This window comes from Saccoglossus kowalevskii, chromosome 13, assembly GCF_978046115.1.
Source record: "Saccoglossus kowalevskii chromosome 13, keSacKowa6.1, whole genome shotgun sequence".
NCBI classification, from domain to species: domain Eukaryota; kingdom Metazoa; phylum Hemichordata; class Enteropneusta; family Harrimaniidae; genus Saccoglossus; species Saccoglossus kowalevskii.
In genome coordinates this window covers 33855008-33871019 of record NC_140653.1, presented here as the reverse complement: position 1 = coordinate 33871019, position 16012 = coordinate 33855008, and the positions used below count along the sequence as shown (strand labels likewise).

The following is a 16012-nucleotide window of genomic DNA, read 5'->3' as shown; positions in this document are numbered from 1 at the left end:
AAACTTCTTGTCCTTATGGTAATAATATACCCAACAATACATTGTTGAACAGGAAAATTACAAATTCAAGATTAAAAAAAAAAAGACTCACCTGCACAGCACTCTTATTTCCAAGCTGTTGAGATATTGCTTCGAATAAATCTGGTGAAGCTTCATGCATTTGACATGCTTGCAACAGTACACGGTCATCATCCCTAGGAAAAAATTCAAATAGAAATTCATGCCCAATATAATAATGTCTATGCCATCCTTCCATAGAATTACCAGCAGACCCAACTCTCACATCCCCTGTGCCACTTTACAACATTCAAAGATGCTCTAACAGCAGACCCAATTGTTACATAAACCTAACTCTCACATCTCCCATGCCAAAGAACTTTACAACATTCAGAGATGCTCTCACAACAGACCCAATTGTTACATAAACCTAACACTCACAACTCCATGCCAAGAAACTTTACAACATTCAAAGATGCTTTTACAGCAGACACAATTGTTACATAAACCTAACTCTCACATCTCCCATGCCAAGGAACTTTACAACATTCATAGATGCTTTTACAGCAGACCCAATTGTTACATAAACCTAACTCTCGCATCTCCCATGCCAACGAACTTTACAACATTCATAGATGCTCTCACAGCAGACCCAATTGTTACATAAACCTAACTCTCACATCTCCCATGCCAAAGAACTTTACAACATTCAGAGATGCTCTAACAGCAGACCCAATTGTTACATAAACCTAACTCTCACATCTCCCATGCCAAAGAACTTTACAACATTCAGAGATGCTCTAACAGCAGACCCAATTGTTACATAAACCTAACTCTCACATCTTCCACGCCAAGCAACTTTACAACATTCATAGATGCTCTCACAACAGACCCAATTGTTACATAAACCTAACTCTCACATCTCCCATGCCAAGAAACTTTACAACATTCATAGATGCTCTCACAGCAGACCCAATTGTTACATAAACCTAACTCTCACATCTCCCATGCCAAGGAACTTTACAACATTCAAAGATGCTCTTACAGCAGACCCAATTGTTACATAAACCTAACTCTCACATCTCCCATGCCAACGAACTTTACAACATTCATAGATGCTCTCACAACAGACCCAATTGTTACATAAACCTAACTCTCACATCTCCCATGCCAAGAAACTTTACAACATTCATAGATGCTCTCACAGCAGACCCAATTGTTACATAAACCTAACTCTCGCATCTCCCATGCCAACGAACTTTACAACATTCATAGATGCTCTCACAGCAGACCCAATTGTTACATAAACCTAACTCTCACATCTCCCATGCCAAAGAACTTTACAACATTCAGAGATGCTCTAACAGCAGACCCAATTGTTACATAAACCTAACTCTCACATCTCCCATGCCAACGAACTTTACAACATTCATAGATGCTCTCACAACAGACCCAATTGTTACATAAACCTAACTCTCACATCTCCCATGCCAAGAAACTTTACAACATTCATAGATGCTCTCACAGCAGACCCAATTGTTACATAAACCTAACTCTCGCATCTCCCATGCCAAGGAACTTTACAACATTCATAGATGCTCTTACAGCAGACCCAATTGTTACATAAACCTAACTCTCACATCTCCCATGCCAAGAAACTTTACAACATTCATAGATGCTCTCACAACAGACCCAATTGTTACATAAACCTAACTCTCACATCTCCCATGCCAAAGAACTTTACAACATTCATAGATGCTCTCACAACAGACCCAATTGTTACATAAACCTAACTCTCACATCTCCCATGCCAACGAACTTTACAACATTCAGAGATGCTCTAACAGCAGACCCAATTGTTACATAAACCTAACTCTCACATCTCCCATGCCAAGGAACTTTACAACATTCAGAGATGCTCTAACAGCAGACCCAATTGTTACATAAACCTAACTCTCACATCTCCCATGCCAAGGAACTTTACAACATTCAGAGATGCTTTTACAGCAGACCCAATTGTTACATAAACCTAACTCTCACATCTCCCATGCCAAAGAACTTTACAACATTCAAAGATGCTTTTACAGCAGACCCAATTGTTACATAAACCTAACTCTCACATCTCCCATGCCAAGGAACTTTACAACATTCATAGATGCTCTAACAGCAGACCCAATTGTTACATAAACCTAACTCTCACATCTCCCATGCCAAGGAACTTTACAACATTCAGAGATGCTCTAACAGCAGACCCAATTGTTACATAAACCTAACTCTCATATCTCCCATGCCAAGGAACTTTACAACATTAAGAAATGCTATCCTAGATGTAGATAACAGATCTGATACATAGTTCATTTATATTAATAGTATGAAATCAATCTATGCATAACACAAGGATACATCAAAGCAAAGTTTTAAAGGATTGTTGGTTCTGGGTAAACATCAATGAACACTGAATTCACATGGGTGAACTTTACCTTGTCCAAGCTACTGTTACTGCTCCATCATGCCCAGTAAATATATTTTTAGCATTAAATGATTCTTCCTGCTTTACCATCTCTTCCATTGTATGAACATCTGGTTCATGACATACATCTTTTGAAGAGCTAGCACCAATGTCATCAGTTTTGTCTTTTCTAAGATCAACAAATTCAGACTTTGTTGATAACGTCTCACCAACAATTACGTGTTGCTCAAGTTCATGTTTACTGTTCAGATTCCTTTCACAACTGTCAATGACAGGAAGTCTTTCGATAAGTGTGTTTTTCTGCTGAATTTCAAAACTAGGTTCTGGTACACTCTCAACAATGACTGTCTTCAAACCTTTATCAGTTTCAGAAGGTTTATTACTAGTGTCATTACTTGTTCTCCAATTGCCTTCTTCTTGACAACTCTGGTTATTCTTGTCATCACTACAACTCATATCTGGGAATGTTGTGTTACAATCTCCACAACTAGTTTTTAGAGTTCCATCTGGACACATCTGAATAACTTCATCTGGACACATATGGTTACTTTGAACATCAACAGTTTCATCAGAACCTATCTGGTCACTGCCCACATCACTTGTTCTCAAAATTTTATCTGGACAAATCTGGTTAATTCCTTTGTCAATTTTCTGGGGTTCAACTGGACACATATGATTATATTCTGCATCACTTTGTCTCTGCATTCCACCTGGACACATCTGGTTACTGTCCCCATCTGTTCTTGGAATTCCATCTGGAAACATCTGGGTATTTTCTGCATGGCTTATTCTCAGAGCTATGTCTGGGCACATCTGATCAGAGTTCTGTTCTGTTGTTTTTGGAGCTGCATCTGAATACATCTGGTTACTTTCACAATCTGTGCTTTGGGTTACATCTGGACACATCTGGTTATTTTCACTATAATTCACCATTTGATTACCTTCATCTGGACACATCTGGTTACTTTCACTATGATTCACCATTTGATTACCTTCATCTGGACACATCTGGTTACTTTCATTATCATTCACCATTTGATTACCTTTATCTGGACACATCTGGTTATTTTCACTATGATTCACCACTTGATTACCTTCATCTGGACACATCTGGTTACTTTCATTATCATTCACCATTTGAGTACCTTCATCTGGACACATCTGGTTACTTTCACTATTATTCACCATTTGATTACCTTTATCTGGACACATCTGGTTACTTTCACTATTATTCACCATTTGATTACCTTCATCTGGACACATCTGGTTACTTTCACTATCATTCACCATTTGATTACCTTCATCATCTGTTCTTTGGGTTACATCTGAACACATCTGGTTACTTTCGCCATCAGTCGTTCTTTGGGTTACATCTGGACACATCTGGGTACTTTCTCCATCAGTTGTTCTTTGGCTTACATCTGGACACATCTGGTTACTTTCACTATCACTCATCCTCTGACTATTTTCATCAGGACAAAATTGGTTACTTTCCCCATCTGTTCTCTGGGTTGCATCTGGACACACCTGGTTACTTTCGCCATCAGTTGTTCTTTGGGTTACATCTGGACACATTTGGTTACTTTCACTATCACTCATTTTCTGACTATTTTCATCAGGACATGACTGGTTACTTTCCCCATCTGTTCTCTGGGTTGTATCTGAACACATCTGGTTACTATCACTATCACTCATTTTTGGACTATTTTCATCAGGACATGTCTGGTTGCTTTCCCCATCTGTTCTCTGGGTTGTATCTGGACACATCTGGTTACTATCACTATCACTCATTTTCGGACTATTTTCATCAAGACATGTCTGATTGCTTTCTCCATCAGACCTCTCCATTCCACTATCCTCACAAATATCATCAATTTCATTCATAACAATATCTTCCGTTTCCTCAACATCAGAAATCTGACTACCATCATTCTCAGATATTTCAGTGTCAGAAAATTGTTCATCTGAGGAATGGTTATCTTCCTCATCTTCCTTTGTAGGAGAGTTAGATCTGGAATTATTCATACAAATCTTTAATACAATCCGATTAGACGGTACATCCCCAGGTGTCTGTGTTACTGCATATTCTATTGGAGAATTCGTAGCACTTCTATCTACACCACTACTTAGCACCGTAGTTCCATGGCATCCTGCCTCTGTGATAGAATCATCACTGTCATCTGCTCTATCAACACTATTCTCATTTAAAATATCAGCTAGATTATTGCACATCTCTGACAAGTTAGTAACACATGCCGCTGAAACATCTTTGAAATGTCTACCATCATCAACATCAGCTGCTGAATCCTGTCTTGAGTATCCAGCCTTTCTTGACTGTTTTCTTCTCTCTCCCATTCCACCACACCTTGCTTTCAATTCAGATTTGCTCATTTCTGCTCTGTTCAACTGAAAAATAAAAGAGTGGATTATAATGTGAAAGCCCATCTACATCGAGCACCTGCACTAAACATTTAATTGTTATATTTAGCAATGGCACCCTGAAATGTGAACACACTTAACCAAAAGTGGTCCATATATGCGTGTTTATAAACCATGATAACACTATCCCATATATAATTTTGTGCAAATATTTCAATTTTGGTTGTTTCGCCACTTCAAGCACAGTTCATTACATTTACCAATACTGGATACACAATGTAAACTTCACTTTGTATAAGCCATATAATATTATAATAATATTTGGGCATATTTAAAAAAAGCATATATGTATTGAGTAAAGGCTCGTCTGTAATGTTAGATTACACAACGTCTGACTTTTCTTATTACAAGCCATATTTGGAACAATATGTCCATATTTGGCAAATTTTGGATGGCATAGGTAGAGACACATCTGTAATGCTGGATTACACAATGTCTGACTTTTCTTTGTACAAGCCATATTTGGAACAATATGTCTACCCAGTATATTTGGCAAATTTTCAGCTGCATAGGGAATCAACACATCTGTAATGCTGGATTACACAATGTCTGACTTTTTTTTTTTACAAGCCATCTTTGGAGCAATATGTCCATATTTGGCAAATTTTGACTGCATAGGTAAAGACACACCTGTAATGCTGGATTACACAAGACACAGTGTCTGACTTTTCTTTGTACTCGTAAATCATTGGATGATTGATGACATCGACACTGACAATCCTTGGTACCATAAATCTCCATATGTAACAGTTTACGTAGATCTAAATGCTCACCCTAAAAAATAAAATTATTATATAGATCAAAATGCAACAGTGGACAGACATCGCATCACTAATTCTTTTTAATTAGGGTACAACCAGTAGACTTGAACGAAATCCATCCATAAATGCCAGAAATGCTTGATATTTGATGATTTTTTAGCACAAAAATGACCACCATTCGGCCATTTTGAATAGGATCGTCAAACCAATATATCTGTCTATCTATGACATGATGTATAATGAATATTTAAAATTTGAACATATTCAGTCAAAAAAAGTCGGGGATATTGGTCTAGAAGCCCATTCATTGAAAAACAATGGCCGCCAGACAGCCATTTTGAATCCAATCTGTAAAAACAAAATTATTTGCATCAAGGTCCTATAATGTCCAACGTATATACCAATTTTAAACAAAATCTATCTGTAAATAGCTGAAAAATGCTTGATTTTGATGATTTTTAGCACAAAAATGGCCGCCATTCGGCCATCTTGAATTAGATTGTGAAACAAATTGACATGCATATGTATAATATCATGTATGATGTATGTGTGAAGTTTGATTGTGATTGGTCCGGGCATTTCTAAGATACAGGTCTGGGCGCGCGCACGCACACACTGACACACGGAGGTCAAAACACAAGTTCCCGTTTTCGGACTGTGTCCGAAAGGGGACTAAAAATACTCCAAAAACAGGTTGATACAGGTATGATTCCTTAATAATGTCAGGACACAAAATTTGTGTTTTACAACTGATAACAGTATAACAGTGTTGGTGAGTGTCATTACATCCATAAATGGTATTTGAGGGACAAGGAGTCTGGAATATAGTCAATAATAGTAAATAAACAGGGATGAATCAACTACCTTTGTATGGGTCTTTTTGACGATATTATTTTTAGTTTTAGTCTGAAGTTTTTCATCATCACTATCCGGCAGTTCAATTTCCTCAAAGCCATCATGCTAAAAAGATAATAAAACACAGAGAGACCATTGAAACCTTTTGCAAAACAAGAGATTGTTGGCATACAAATAGTTGGGTCAATGAATGGCAGTTGATTTTTCATTGGCAAACAGAGTAATTGAACAGCAATGAAATGGTAGCAGAAACTGTGAAATACAAATAGTAGTTGGGTCAATGAAAGAAAGTTGATTTTTCATTGGCAAACAGAGTAATTCAACAGCAATGAAATGGTAGCAGTAATTGTGAAATACAAATTGTAGTTGGGTCAATGAAAGAAAGTTGACTTTTGATGACAAAGAAAGTAATTCAATAAAAATAAAATAGCATTCATTAGCAATAACTGTGTGACATACAAACAGCAATTGTTCAATGAAAGAAAGTTGTCATTTGATGATAATGAAATCATGGTGATATACCTCATAATCCTCCTTGTCTTCCCATATAATCTCTTCAAAATCTGTCATATAGCTTTCTGGTGGCTTAGCATCTGGTATTAGATGCATTAATTCCTGTTCCAAATGAGGTTGTCCCCTCAGTAATGGTATAATGCTAGATTTAAGCTGTAATATACAAATCCCAGTTGTTAGTAAAGTAAGATTAAAATAAAATTGTTGAATTATTAATTTAGTACTGTTAATGCATTAATTATTTGTTAGGTTTAGTTTCCGCTGTGAATTGGCATGAACATGTGAAATACAATAGAACTAATGTGTTAATTTAAAACCCTACGAATATGCTTAGTAAATGAAAATAATGGAATTATTAGCTACTCGTAAACACATTATTTACACAAGAAAAAATATGAGAAAGCCATTAGAGATCAGGTCTGTCTTCAATTAAGCACTGTGGGAATGTTTCTATCTACAATAGTGCTCCAAATATAATTTTTAATGAGGTCACATGTCATATATGGTCATTAAACATGTTGATAAGATCTAGGGTGCCATGTCTTCAATAAAGCACTGTGGGACTGTCTCTGCAATAGTACTCCTGATATCTCGCTCAGTACAGAATTGGTTCTTATTGGGGAATGGAGACCAAATGACCAAAAGACCAAATGAACTATGGTTTTGTTTTGTGTAATCAACTCGGGTGTAATACTTGTCCTTTTATTACAGACTCTAATTGTATATTAGGTGCCGAGGGAAATGTTGCCGTTAATAATGAATTAAGTTGTATTTCCAAGAATGTTGTTTATTGCATTTTTTTTCATGACATCGATGTTGGAAGATTAATTTGCTAAAAATATACGACATACTAGACAGGAAAACCGCATTTATTTGGTTATATAGGATAAGGGTTCCCAACGGATGACAATGAACAAACTTGGATTTGATCCTGTTTATTTTTTTGGGGCAACAAAATGTTATTTTCTAAGCTTTGAGAGATGAATTTTAGCAGAAACCATACAACTCACTGTTTTAACGTTTGATTGACACATTTAGAGTTGTCTGCTGGGTCAGCCTTTCAGATATTGCCAGTACCAGTGTGGAGAATCAACTTCATTTTTAGAATTTTTATTATTTTTTTTTTATTTAAAACTATTAATTCCTTGACTCCTTGGCTTTGTATGTTAGATAGCGTTAGTTATCAAGTATCTTGTAAGAATTCTAATTGTAATGTTAAACCTATAAAGCTTGATGAGTTGCACCCTTGTCCCTTGTTTTTTTTAAAAATTATAATAAGTATATTTGTTCCACATATAAAGTGATAAACATGTATATAAAACATGGGTTAAACTAATATACTTATAAACTATCTGACCTCTGTGTAAGTCTTGTTTTCACTACTTCCCCATTGTGTGAAGGCTTTCAGGATCTTCTGATAGTGATTGGGTTGTTTCTGAAAATATACCTCCATCTGACGAAGGAATGTCTTTGCTTTAATAAACTCCAAATGACTCATAAACTGTGAATAAAGATAGTAATTGCATAAATACACAGAAAACTGACATGTTTTGGCCAGCTTCGTTTTTTTTTTTTCATATACATGTAGTTTATTTTATTTGACTTCACAACTCACTGAACACATAAAGTTGTACCTGTATATGTTAATTTATCAACACATTAAAAAGTAGAATTATTTTTTATATTATCTTGTATATTATTGGAAGCTTCTGATAAATGGTTCTGTTGTTTTCTTTGTGTACAAAATAAGTCAGGGACCAATTCTTGATTCAATGCACATTCAGAAATCTTTGAAACAGGAGAACAGCTATCAATCTTACAATCTTGAAAAACAAATATAAATATAACAAATATAAATCAGCAACGAGCAAGTTGAATGACACAGAAAAAGTGAAATAATCCTTAGCTGCGAAAGAAAATATATTCAACCATTTTCTGGTCTGTACAAAAAATTGATAAGCAAAAGTCTTCTCCTTGTATTGATATAATAGACAGGTTTAATTATTTTTCAATTTTATTTCAAGACATTGAAAATTAAACTGATTTTTACTAGGTCTTAATCATGATTCTGCAAACTTTCTATCCAAAGCAAGTGATTTTGTTAAGCTTTCACACTCATCATTTGTTGGATGTTGGGATGATTTGTTTATAGACACACATTTTCTAGACTGTCAAATTATATTATCAGAGTTGGATAGTGCAGTATTACACCTTAAACACAAACAAAGCACCTGGATATGATTGGTTTCCTTCTGAAATTTTCAAAAATGAGCCACATGTGTTGAAAAATCCTATGCTTGAATTGTTCATTAACAAAATCCTTTGCACAGAAATGTCTGTTTTATAAGAAACTAAGGGGAAAATACATTACAACCTTGATATCTAATAAACTCTTCCAACATAAATAATACAAAATACGTCAAAACATGTTGAGCATACATTTATGAAACGCACTGCAGAAGCTAACAAGTCATAAAAGTGTTTTTTCTGACACTGTTCACATGCTGCATCAACTCTCAACATGATGCAATGTATTTGTTGTGTGCATTTAATTATTGGCCTATGTAACCAGAACAAATTATTATTATTATCATGGTTTAGATAATGAAACTTGATAAACGCTTAAATAAAACTCTTATTGATATTGTGTTGTCAATATTAATTACTCACCAAACCACATTCTAAAGCCTCTTCAGCTGAGAGAAAACAGCTAAAATCTTCCAATAACTCTGGCCACTCAACAAGTATTTCACTAAGTTGCTTGAAAAGCTATAAAAAATGTAGAATTACACGAAAAATGGATGTAAATTTACAAGATAAAACAGAGAATGGACCTAGTGAACAAAAATGAACCTAGTAACGGAGTATAGACCTAGCAAATGAGAATGAACTTGAATGAACTGTTGGCTTGACAGGATAAAAAATTGTAGTTGTATGCCTTGTTTTATTCATTCATAGCATATATTGCTACTTACTTGACTCACTGGTGGTCTAGTTTGTCCATAATTATGTAGTGCTTCAAGGAATAGTTTATAACGCTCCGGTTGATCTAATAACGTACTCTAAGTAAAAAAAGGAGTACCACAAAATATTACTAACAATATTACAAAACTATAATGTCATTTGTATTCTGCTATGATTTTGTTGTAATGATACAGATATCACATGGTTCTCCAGTCATGTATTCCCATCATTCCATCAATATGTGAAAAATCAACCTGGCAATTTATCTTACCATAGTCAGTCTCTGATTCAAACTTTCATACTGAGAGACTTCACAATGAGTTATGGTAAAACAAGGAGTTATGGTGACTTGCAGTAAAACAATGGTTTATGGTTTATATATTATATTGTGATAGTTGCAATGAGATAACATATCATCCGGCATTACATATATACATGTACATGTTGGTAAAGTGGAAGTTGCACCTACTTTGACTCTTGTGATAAAAGCTTGTGCCAATAAGTTGTCTTTCTCAGCACCCTGCAAGAATAACACAACAAATAATAATATGCAAGGGGTTTCCCAAGAAGGTGAATAATAGCCTAGTAAGGACATGGTCTAATCTCCCACATAGCCCTATAGAGAGTAGCCTAGTAAGGACATGATCTAATCTCCCACATAGCCCTATAGAGAGTAGCCTAGTAAGGACATGGTCTAATCTCCCACATGGCCCTATAGAGAGTAGCCTAGTAAGGACATGGTCTAATCTCCCACATAGCCCTATAGAGAGTAGCCTAGTAAGGACATGGTCTAATCACCCACAGGGCCCTATAGAGAGTAGCCTAGTAAGGACATGGTCTAATCTCCCACATGGCCCTATAGAGAGTAGCCGAGTAAGGACATGGTCTAATCTCCCACATGGCCCTATAGAGAGTAGCCTAGTAAGGACATGGTCTAATCTCCCACATGGCCCTATAGAGAGTAGCCTAGTAAGGACATGGTCTAATCTCCCACATGGCCCTATAGAGAGTAGCCTAGTAAGGACATGGTCTAATCTCCCACATAGCCCTATAGAGAGTAGCCTAGTAAGGACATGGTCTAATCACCCACAGGGCCCTATAGAGAGTAGCCTAGTAAGGACATGGTCTAATCTCCCACATGGCCCTATAGAGAGTAGCCGAGTAAGGACATGGTCTAATCTCCCACATGGCCCTATAGAGAGTAGCCTAGTAAGGACATGGTCTAATCTCCCACATAGCCCTATAGAGAGTAGCCTAGTAAGGACATGGTCTAATCACCCACAGGGCCCTATAGAGAGTAGCCTAGTAAGGACATGGTCTAATCTCCCACATGGCCCTATAGAGAGTAGCCGAGTAAGGACATGGTCTAATCTCCCACATGGCCCTATAGAGAGTAGCCTAGTAAGGACATGGTCTAATCTCCCACATGGCCCTATAGAGAGTAGCCGAGTAAGGACATGGTCTAATCTCCCACATGGCCCTATAGAGAGTTGCCTAGTAAGGACATGATCTAATCTCCCACATGGCCCTATAGAGAGTAGCCGAGTAAGGACATGGTCTAATCTCCCACATGGCCCTATAGAGAGTTGCCTAGTAAGGACATGGTCTAATCTCCCACAGGGCCCTATAGAGAGTAGCTTTTTAAGGACATGGTCCAATCTCCCACAGATCCTATAGAGAGTAGCTTTTTAAGGACATGGTCCAATCTCCCACAGATCCTATAGAGAGTAGCCTAGTAAGGACATGGTCCAATCTCCCACATGAACCTATAGAGAGTAGCCTAGTAAGGACATGATCTAATCTCCCACATGGCCCTATAGAGAGTAGCCTAGTAAGGACATGATCTAATCTCCCACAGAGCCCTATAGAGAGTAGCTTTTTAAGGACATGGTCCAATCTCCCACAGAGCCCTATAGAGAGTAGCCTAGTAAGGACATGATCTAATCACCCACAGGGCCCTATAGAGAGTAGCCTTTTAAGGACATGGTCCAATCTCCCACAGAGCCCTATAGAGAGTAGCCTAGTAAGGACATGATCTAATCTCCCACAGGGCCCTATAGAGAGTAGCCTAGTTAGGACATGATCTAATCTCCCACAGGGCCCTATAGAGAGTAGCCTAGTTAGGACATGATCTAATCTCCCACAGGGCCCTATAGAGAGTAGCCTAGTAAGGACATGGTCCAATCTCCCACATGAACCTATAGAGAGTAGCCGAGTAAGGACATGGTCTAATCTCCCACATGGCCCTATAGAGAGTAGCCTAGTAAGGACATGATCTAATCTCCCACAGAGCCTTATAGAGAGTAGCCTAGAAGGACATGATCTAATCTCCCACAGAGCCCTATAGAGAGTAGCCTAGTAAGGACATGATCTAATCTCCCACATGGCCCTATAGAGAGTAGCCTAGTAAGGACATGGTCCAATCTCCCACATGAACCTATAGAGAGTAGCCTAGTAAGGACATGGTCCAATCTCCCACATGGCCCTATAGAGAGTAGCCTAGTAAGGACATGATCTAATCTCCCACATGGCCCTATAGAGAGTAGCCTAGTAAGGACATGATCTAATCTCCCACATGAACCTATAGAGAGTAGCCTAGTAAGGACATGGTCTAATCTCCCACAGGGCCCTATAGAGAGTAGCCTGGTAAGGACATGATCTAATCTCCCACAGAGCCCTATAGAGAGTAGCCTCGTTAGGACATGGTCTAATCTCCCACAGGGCCCTACAGAGAGTAGCCAAGTAAGGACATGATCCAATCTCCCCCAGGAACCTATAGGGAGTAGCCTAGTAAGGACATGGTCTAATCTCCCACAGAGCCTTATAGAGAGTAGCCTAGTAAGGACATGATCTAATCTCCCACATGGCCCTATAGAGAGTAGCCTAGTAAGGACATGGTCCAATCTCCCACATGAACCTATAGAGAGTAGCCGAGTAAGGACATGGTCTAATCTCCCACATGGCCCTATAGAGAGTAGCCTAGTAAGGACATGATCTAATCTCCCACAGAGCCTTATAGAGAGTAGCCTAGAAGGACATGATCTAATCTCCCACAGAGCCCTATAGAGAGTAGCCTAGTAAGGACATGATCTAATCTCCCACATGGCCCTATAGAGAGTAGCCTAGTAAGGACATGGTCCAATCTCCCACATGAACCTATAGAGAGTAGCCTAGTAAGGACATGGTCCAATCTCCCACATGGCCCTATAGAGAGTAGCCTAGTAAGGACATGATCTAATCTCCCACATGGCCCTATAGAGAGTAGCCTAGTAAGGACATGATCTAATCTCCCACATGAACCTATAGAGAGTAGCCTAGTAAGGACATGGTCTAATCTCCCACAGGGCCCTATAGAGAGTAGCCTGGTAAGGACATGATCTAATCTCCCACAGAGCCCTATAGAGAGTAGCCTCGTTAGGACATGGTCTAATCTCCCACAGGGCCCTACAGAGAGTAGCCAAGTAAGGACATGATCCAATCTCCCCCAGGAACCTATAGGGAGTAGCCTAGTAAGGACATGGTCTAATCTCCCACAGAGCCTTATAGAGAGTAGCCTAGTAAGGACATGATCTAATCTCCCACATGGCCCTATAGAGAGTAGCCTAGTAAGGACATGATCTAATCTCCCACATGGCCCTATAGAGAGTAGCCTAGTAAAGACATGATCTAATCTCCCACATGAACCTATAGAGAGTAGCCTAGTAAGGACATGGTCTAATCTCCCACATGGCCCTATAGAGAGTAGCCTAGTAACGACATGATCTAATCTCCCACATGAACCTATAGAGAGTAGCCTAGTAAGGACATGGTCTAATCTCCCACAGGGCCCTATAGAGATTAGCCTAGTTAGGACATGGTCTAATCTCCCACAGGGCCCTACAGAGAGTAGCCAAGTAAGGACATGATCCAATCTCCCACAGGAACCTATAGGGAGTAGCCTAGTAAGGACATGGTCTAATCTCCCACAGAGCCCTATAGAGAGTAGCCTAGTTAGGACATGGTCTAATCTCCCACAGAGCCTTATAGAGAGTAGCCTAGTAAGGACATGATCTAATCTCCCACATGGCCCTATAGAGAGTAGCCTAGTAAGGACATGATCTAATCTCCCACATGGCCCTATAGAGAGTAGCCTAGTAAGGACATGATCTAATCTCTCACATGGCCCTATAGAGAGTAGCCTAGTAAGGACATGATCTAATCTCCCACATGAACCTATAGAGAGTAGCCTAGTAAGGACATGATCTAATCACCCACAGGGCCCTATAGAGAGTAGCCTAGTAAGGACATGATCTAATCTCCCACATGGCCCTATAGAGAGTAGCCTAGTAAGGACATGATCTAATCTCCCACAGAGCCCTATAGAGAGTAGCCTAGTAAGGACATGATCTAATCTCTCACATGGCCCTATAGAGAGTAGCCTAGTAAGGACATGATCTAATCTCCCACATGAACCTATAGAGAGTAGCCTAGTAAGGACATGATCTAATCTCCCACATGGCCCTATAGAGAGTAGCCTAGTAAGGACATGATCTAATCTCTCACATGGCCCTATAGAGAGTAGCCTAGTAAGGACATGATCTAATCTCCCACAGAGCCTTATAGAGAGTAGCCTAGTAAGGACATGATCTAATCTCCCACATGGCCCTATAGAGAGTAGCCTAGTAAGGACATGATCTAATCTCCCACATGGCCCTATAGAGAGTAGCCTAGTAAGGACATGATCTAATCTCTCACATGGCCCTATAGAGAGTAGCCTAGTAAGGACATGATCTAATCTCCCACATGAACCTATAGAGAGTAGCCTAGTAAGGACATGATCTAATCACCCACAGGGCCCTATAGAGAGTAGCCTAGTAAGGACATGATCTAATCTCCCACATGGCCCTATAGAGAGTAGCCTAGTAAGGACATGATCTAATCTCCCACATGAACCTATAGAGAGTAGCCTAGTAAGGACATGGTCTAATCTCCCACAGGGCCCTATAGAGAGTAGCCTAGTTAGGACATGGTCTAATCTCCCACAGGGCCCTATAGAGAGTAGCCGAGTAAGGACATGGTCTAATCTCCCACATGAACCTATAGAGAGTAGCCTAGTAAGGACATGGTCTAATCTCCCACAGGGCCCTATAGAGAGTAGCCTAGTTAGGACATGGTCTAATCTCCCACAGGGCCCTATAGAGAGTAGCCTGTTAAGGACATGGTCCAATCTCCCACAGAGCCCTATAGAGAGTAGCCTAGTAAGGACATGGTCTAATCTCCTACAGGGACCTATAGGAAGTAGCCTGTTAAGGGCATGGTCCAACCTCCCAAAGGAACCTATAGAGAGTAGCCTGTTAAGGACATGGTCCAATCTCCCACAGAGCACTATAGAAAGTAGCCTAGTTAGTAAGGACATGGTCAAATCTCCCACATAGCCCTATAGAGAGTAGCCTAGTAAGGACATAGTCCAATCTCCCACAGGAACCTATAGAGAGTAGCCTAGTTAGGACATGATCTAATCTCCTACAGGGACCTATAGGAAGTAGCCTGTTAAGGGCATGGTCCAACCTCCCAAAGGAACCTATAGAAAGTAGCCTAGTTAGTAAGGACATGGTCAAATCTCCCACATAGCCCTATAGAGAGTAGCCTAGTAAGGACATGATCTAATCTCCCACATAGCCCTATAGAGAGTAGCCTAGTAAGGACATAGTCCAATCTCCCACAGGAACCTATAGAGAGTAGCCTAGTAAGGACATGATCTAATCTCCCACAGAGCCCTATAGAGAGTAGCCTAGTAAGGACATAGTCCAATCTCCCACAGGAACCTATAGAGAGTAGCCTAGTAAGGACATAGTCCAATCTCCCACAGGAACCTATAGAGAGTAGCCTAGTAAGGACATGGTCCAATCTCCCACAGGAACCTATAGAGAGTAGCCTAGTAAGGATATAGTCCAATCTCCCACAGGAACCTATAGAGAGTAGCCTGTTAAGGGCATAGTCCAATCTCCCACAGGAACCTATAGAGAGTAGCCTA

General features: G+C 39.2%; 1 protein-coding gene across 1 annotated transcript in view; it reads right to left on the bottom strand.

Annotated features, from left to right (window-relative positions):
- The window catches only part of LOC144359792 (GON-4-like protein), a 44198-nt gene that overhangs the window by 285 nt on the left and 27901 nt on the right, over positions 1–16012 (bottom strand). The window contains exons 18-26 of the mRNA XM_085507251.1: positions 10469–10519; positions 10011–10097; positions 9706–9804; positions 8393–8536; positions 7045–7188; positions 6532–6627; positions 5537–5680; positions 2478–4873; positions 92–194 (exon numbers count right to left, since the gene is read on the bottom strand). Coding sequence (XP_085363377.1) covers positions 92–194; positions 2478–4873; positions 5537–5680; positions 6532–6627; positions 7045–7188; positions 8393–8536; positions 9706–9804; positions 10011–10097; positions 10469–10519 — 3264 coding nt within the window. The remainder of the gene's footprint in view (positions 1–91; positions 195–2477; positions 4874–5536; positions 5681–6531; positions 6628–7044; positions 7189–8392; positions 8537–9705; positions 9805–10010; positions 10098–10468; positions 10520–16012) is intronic.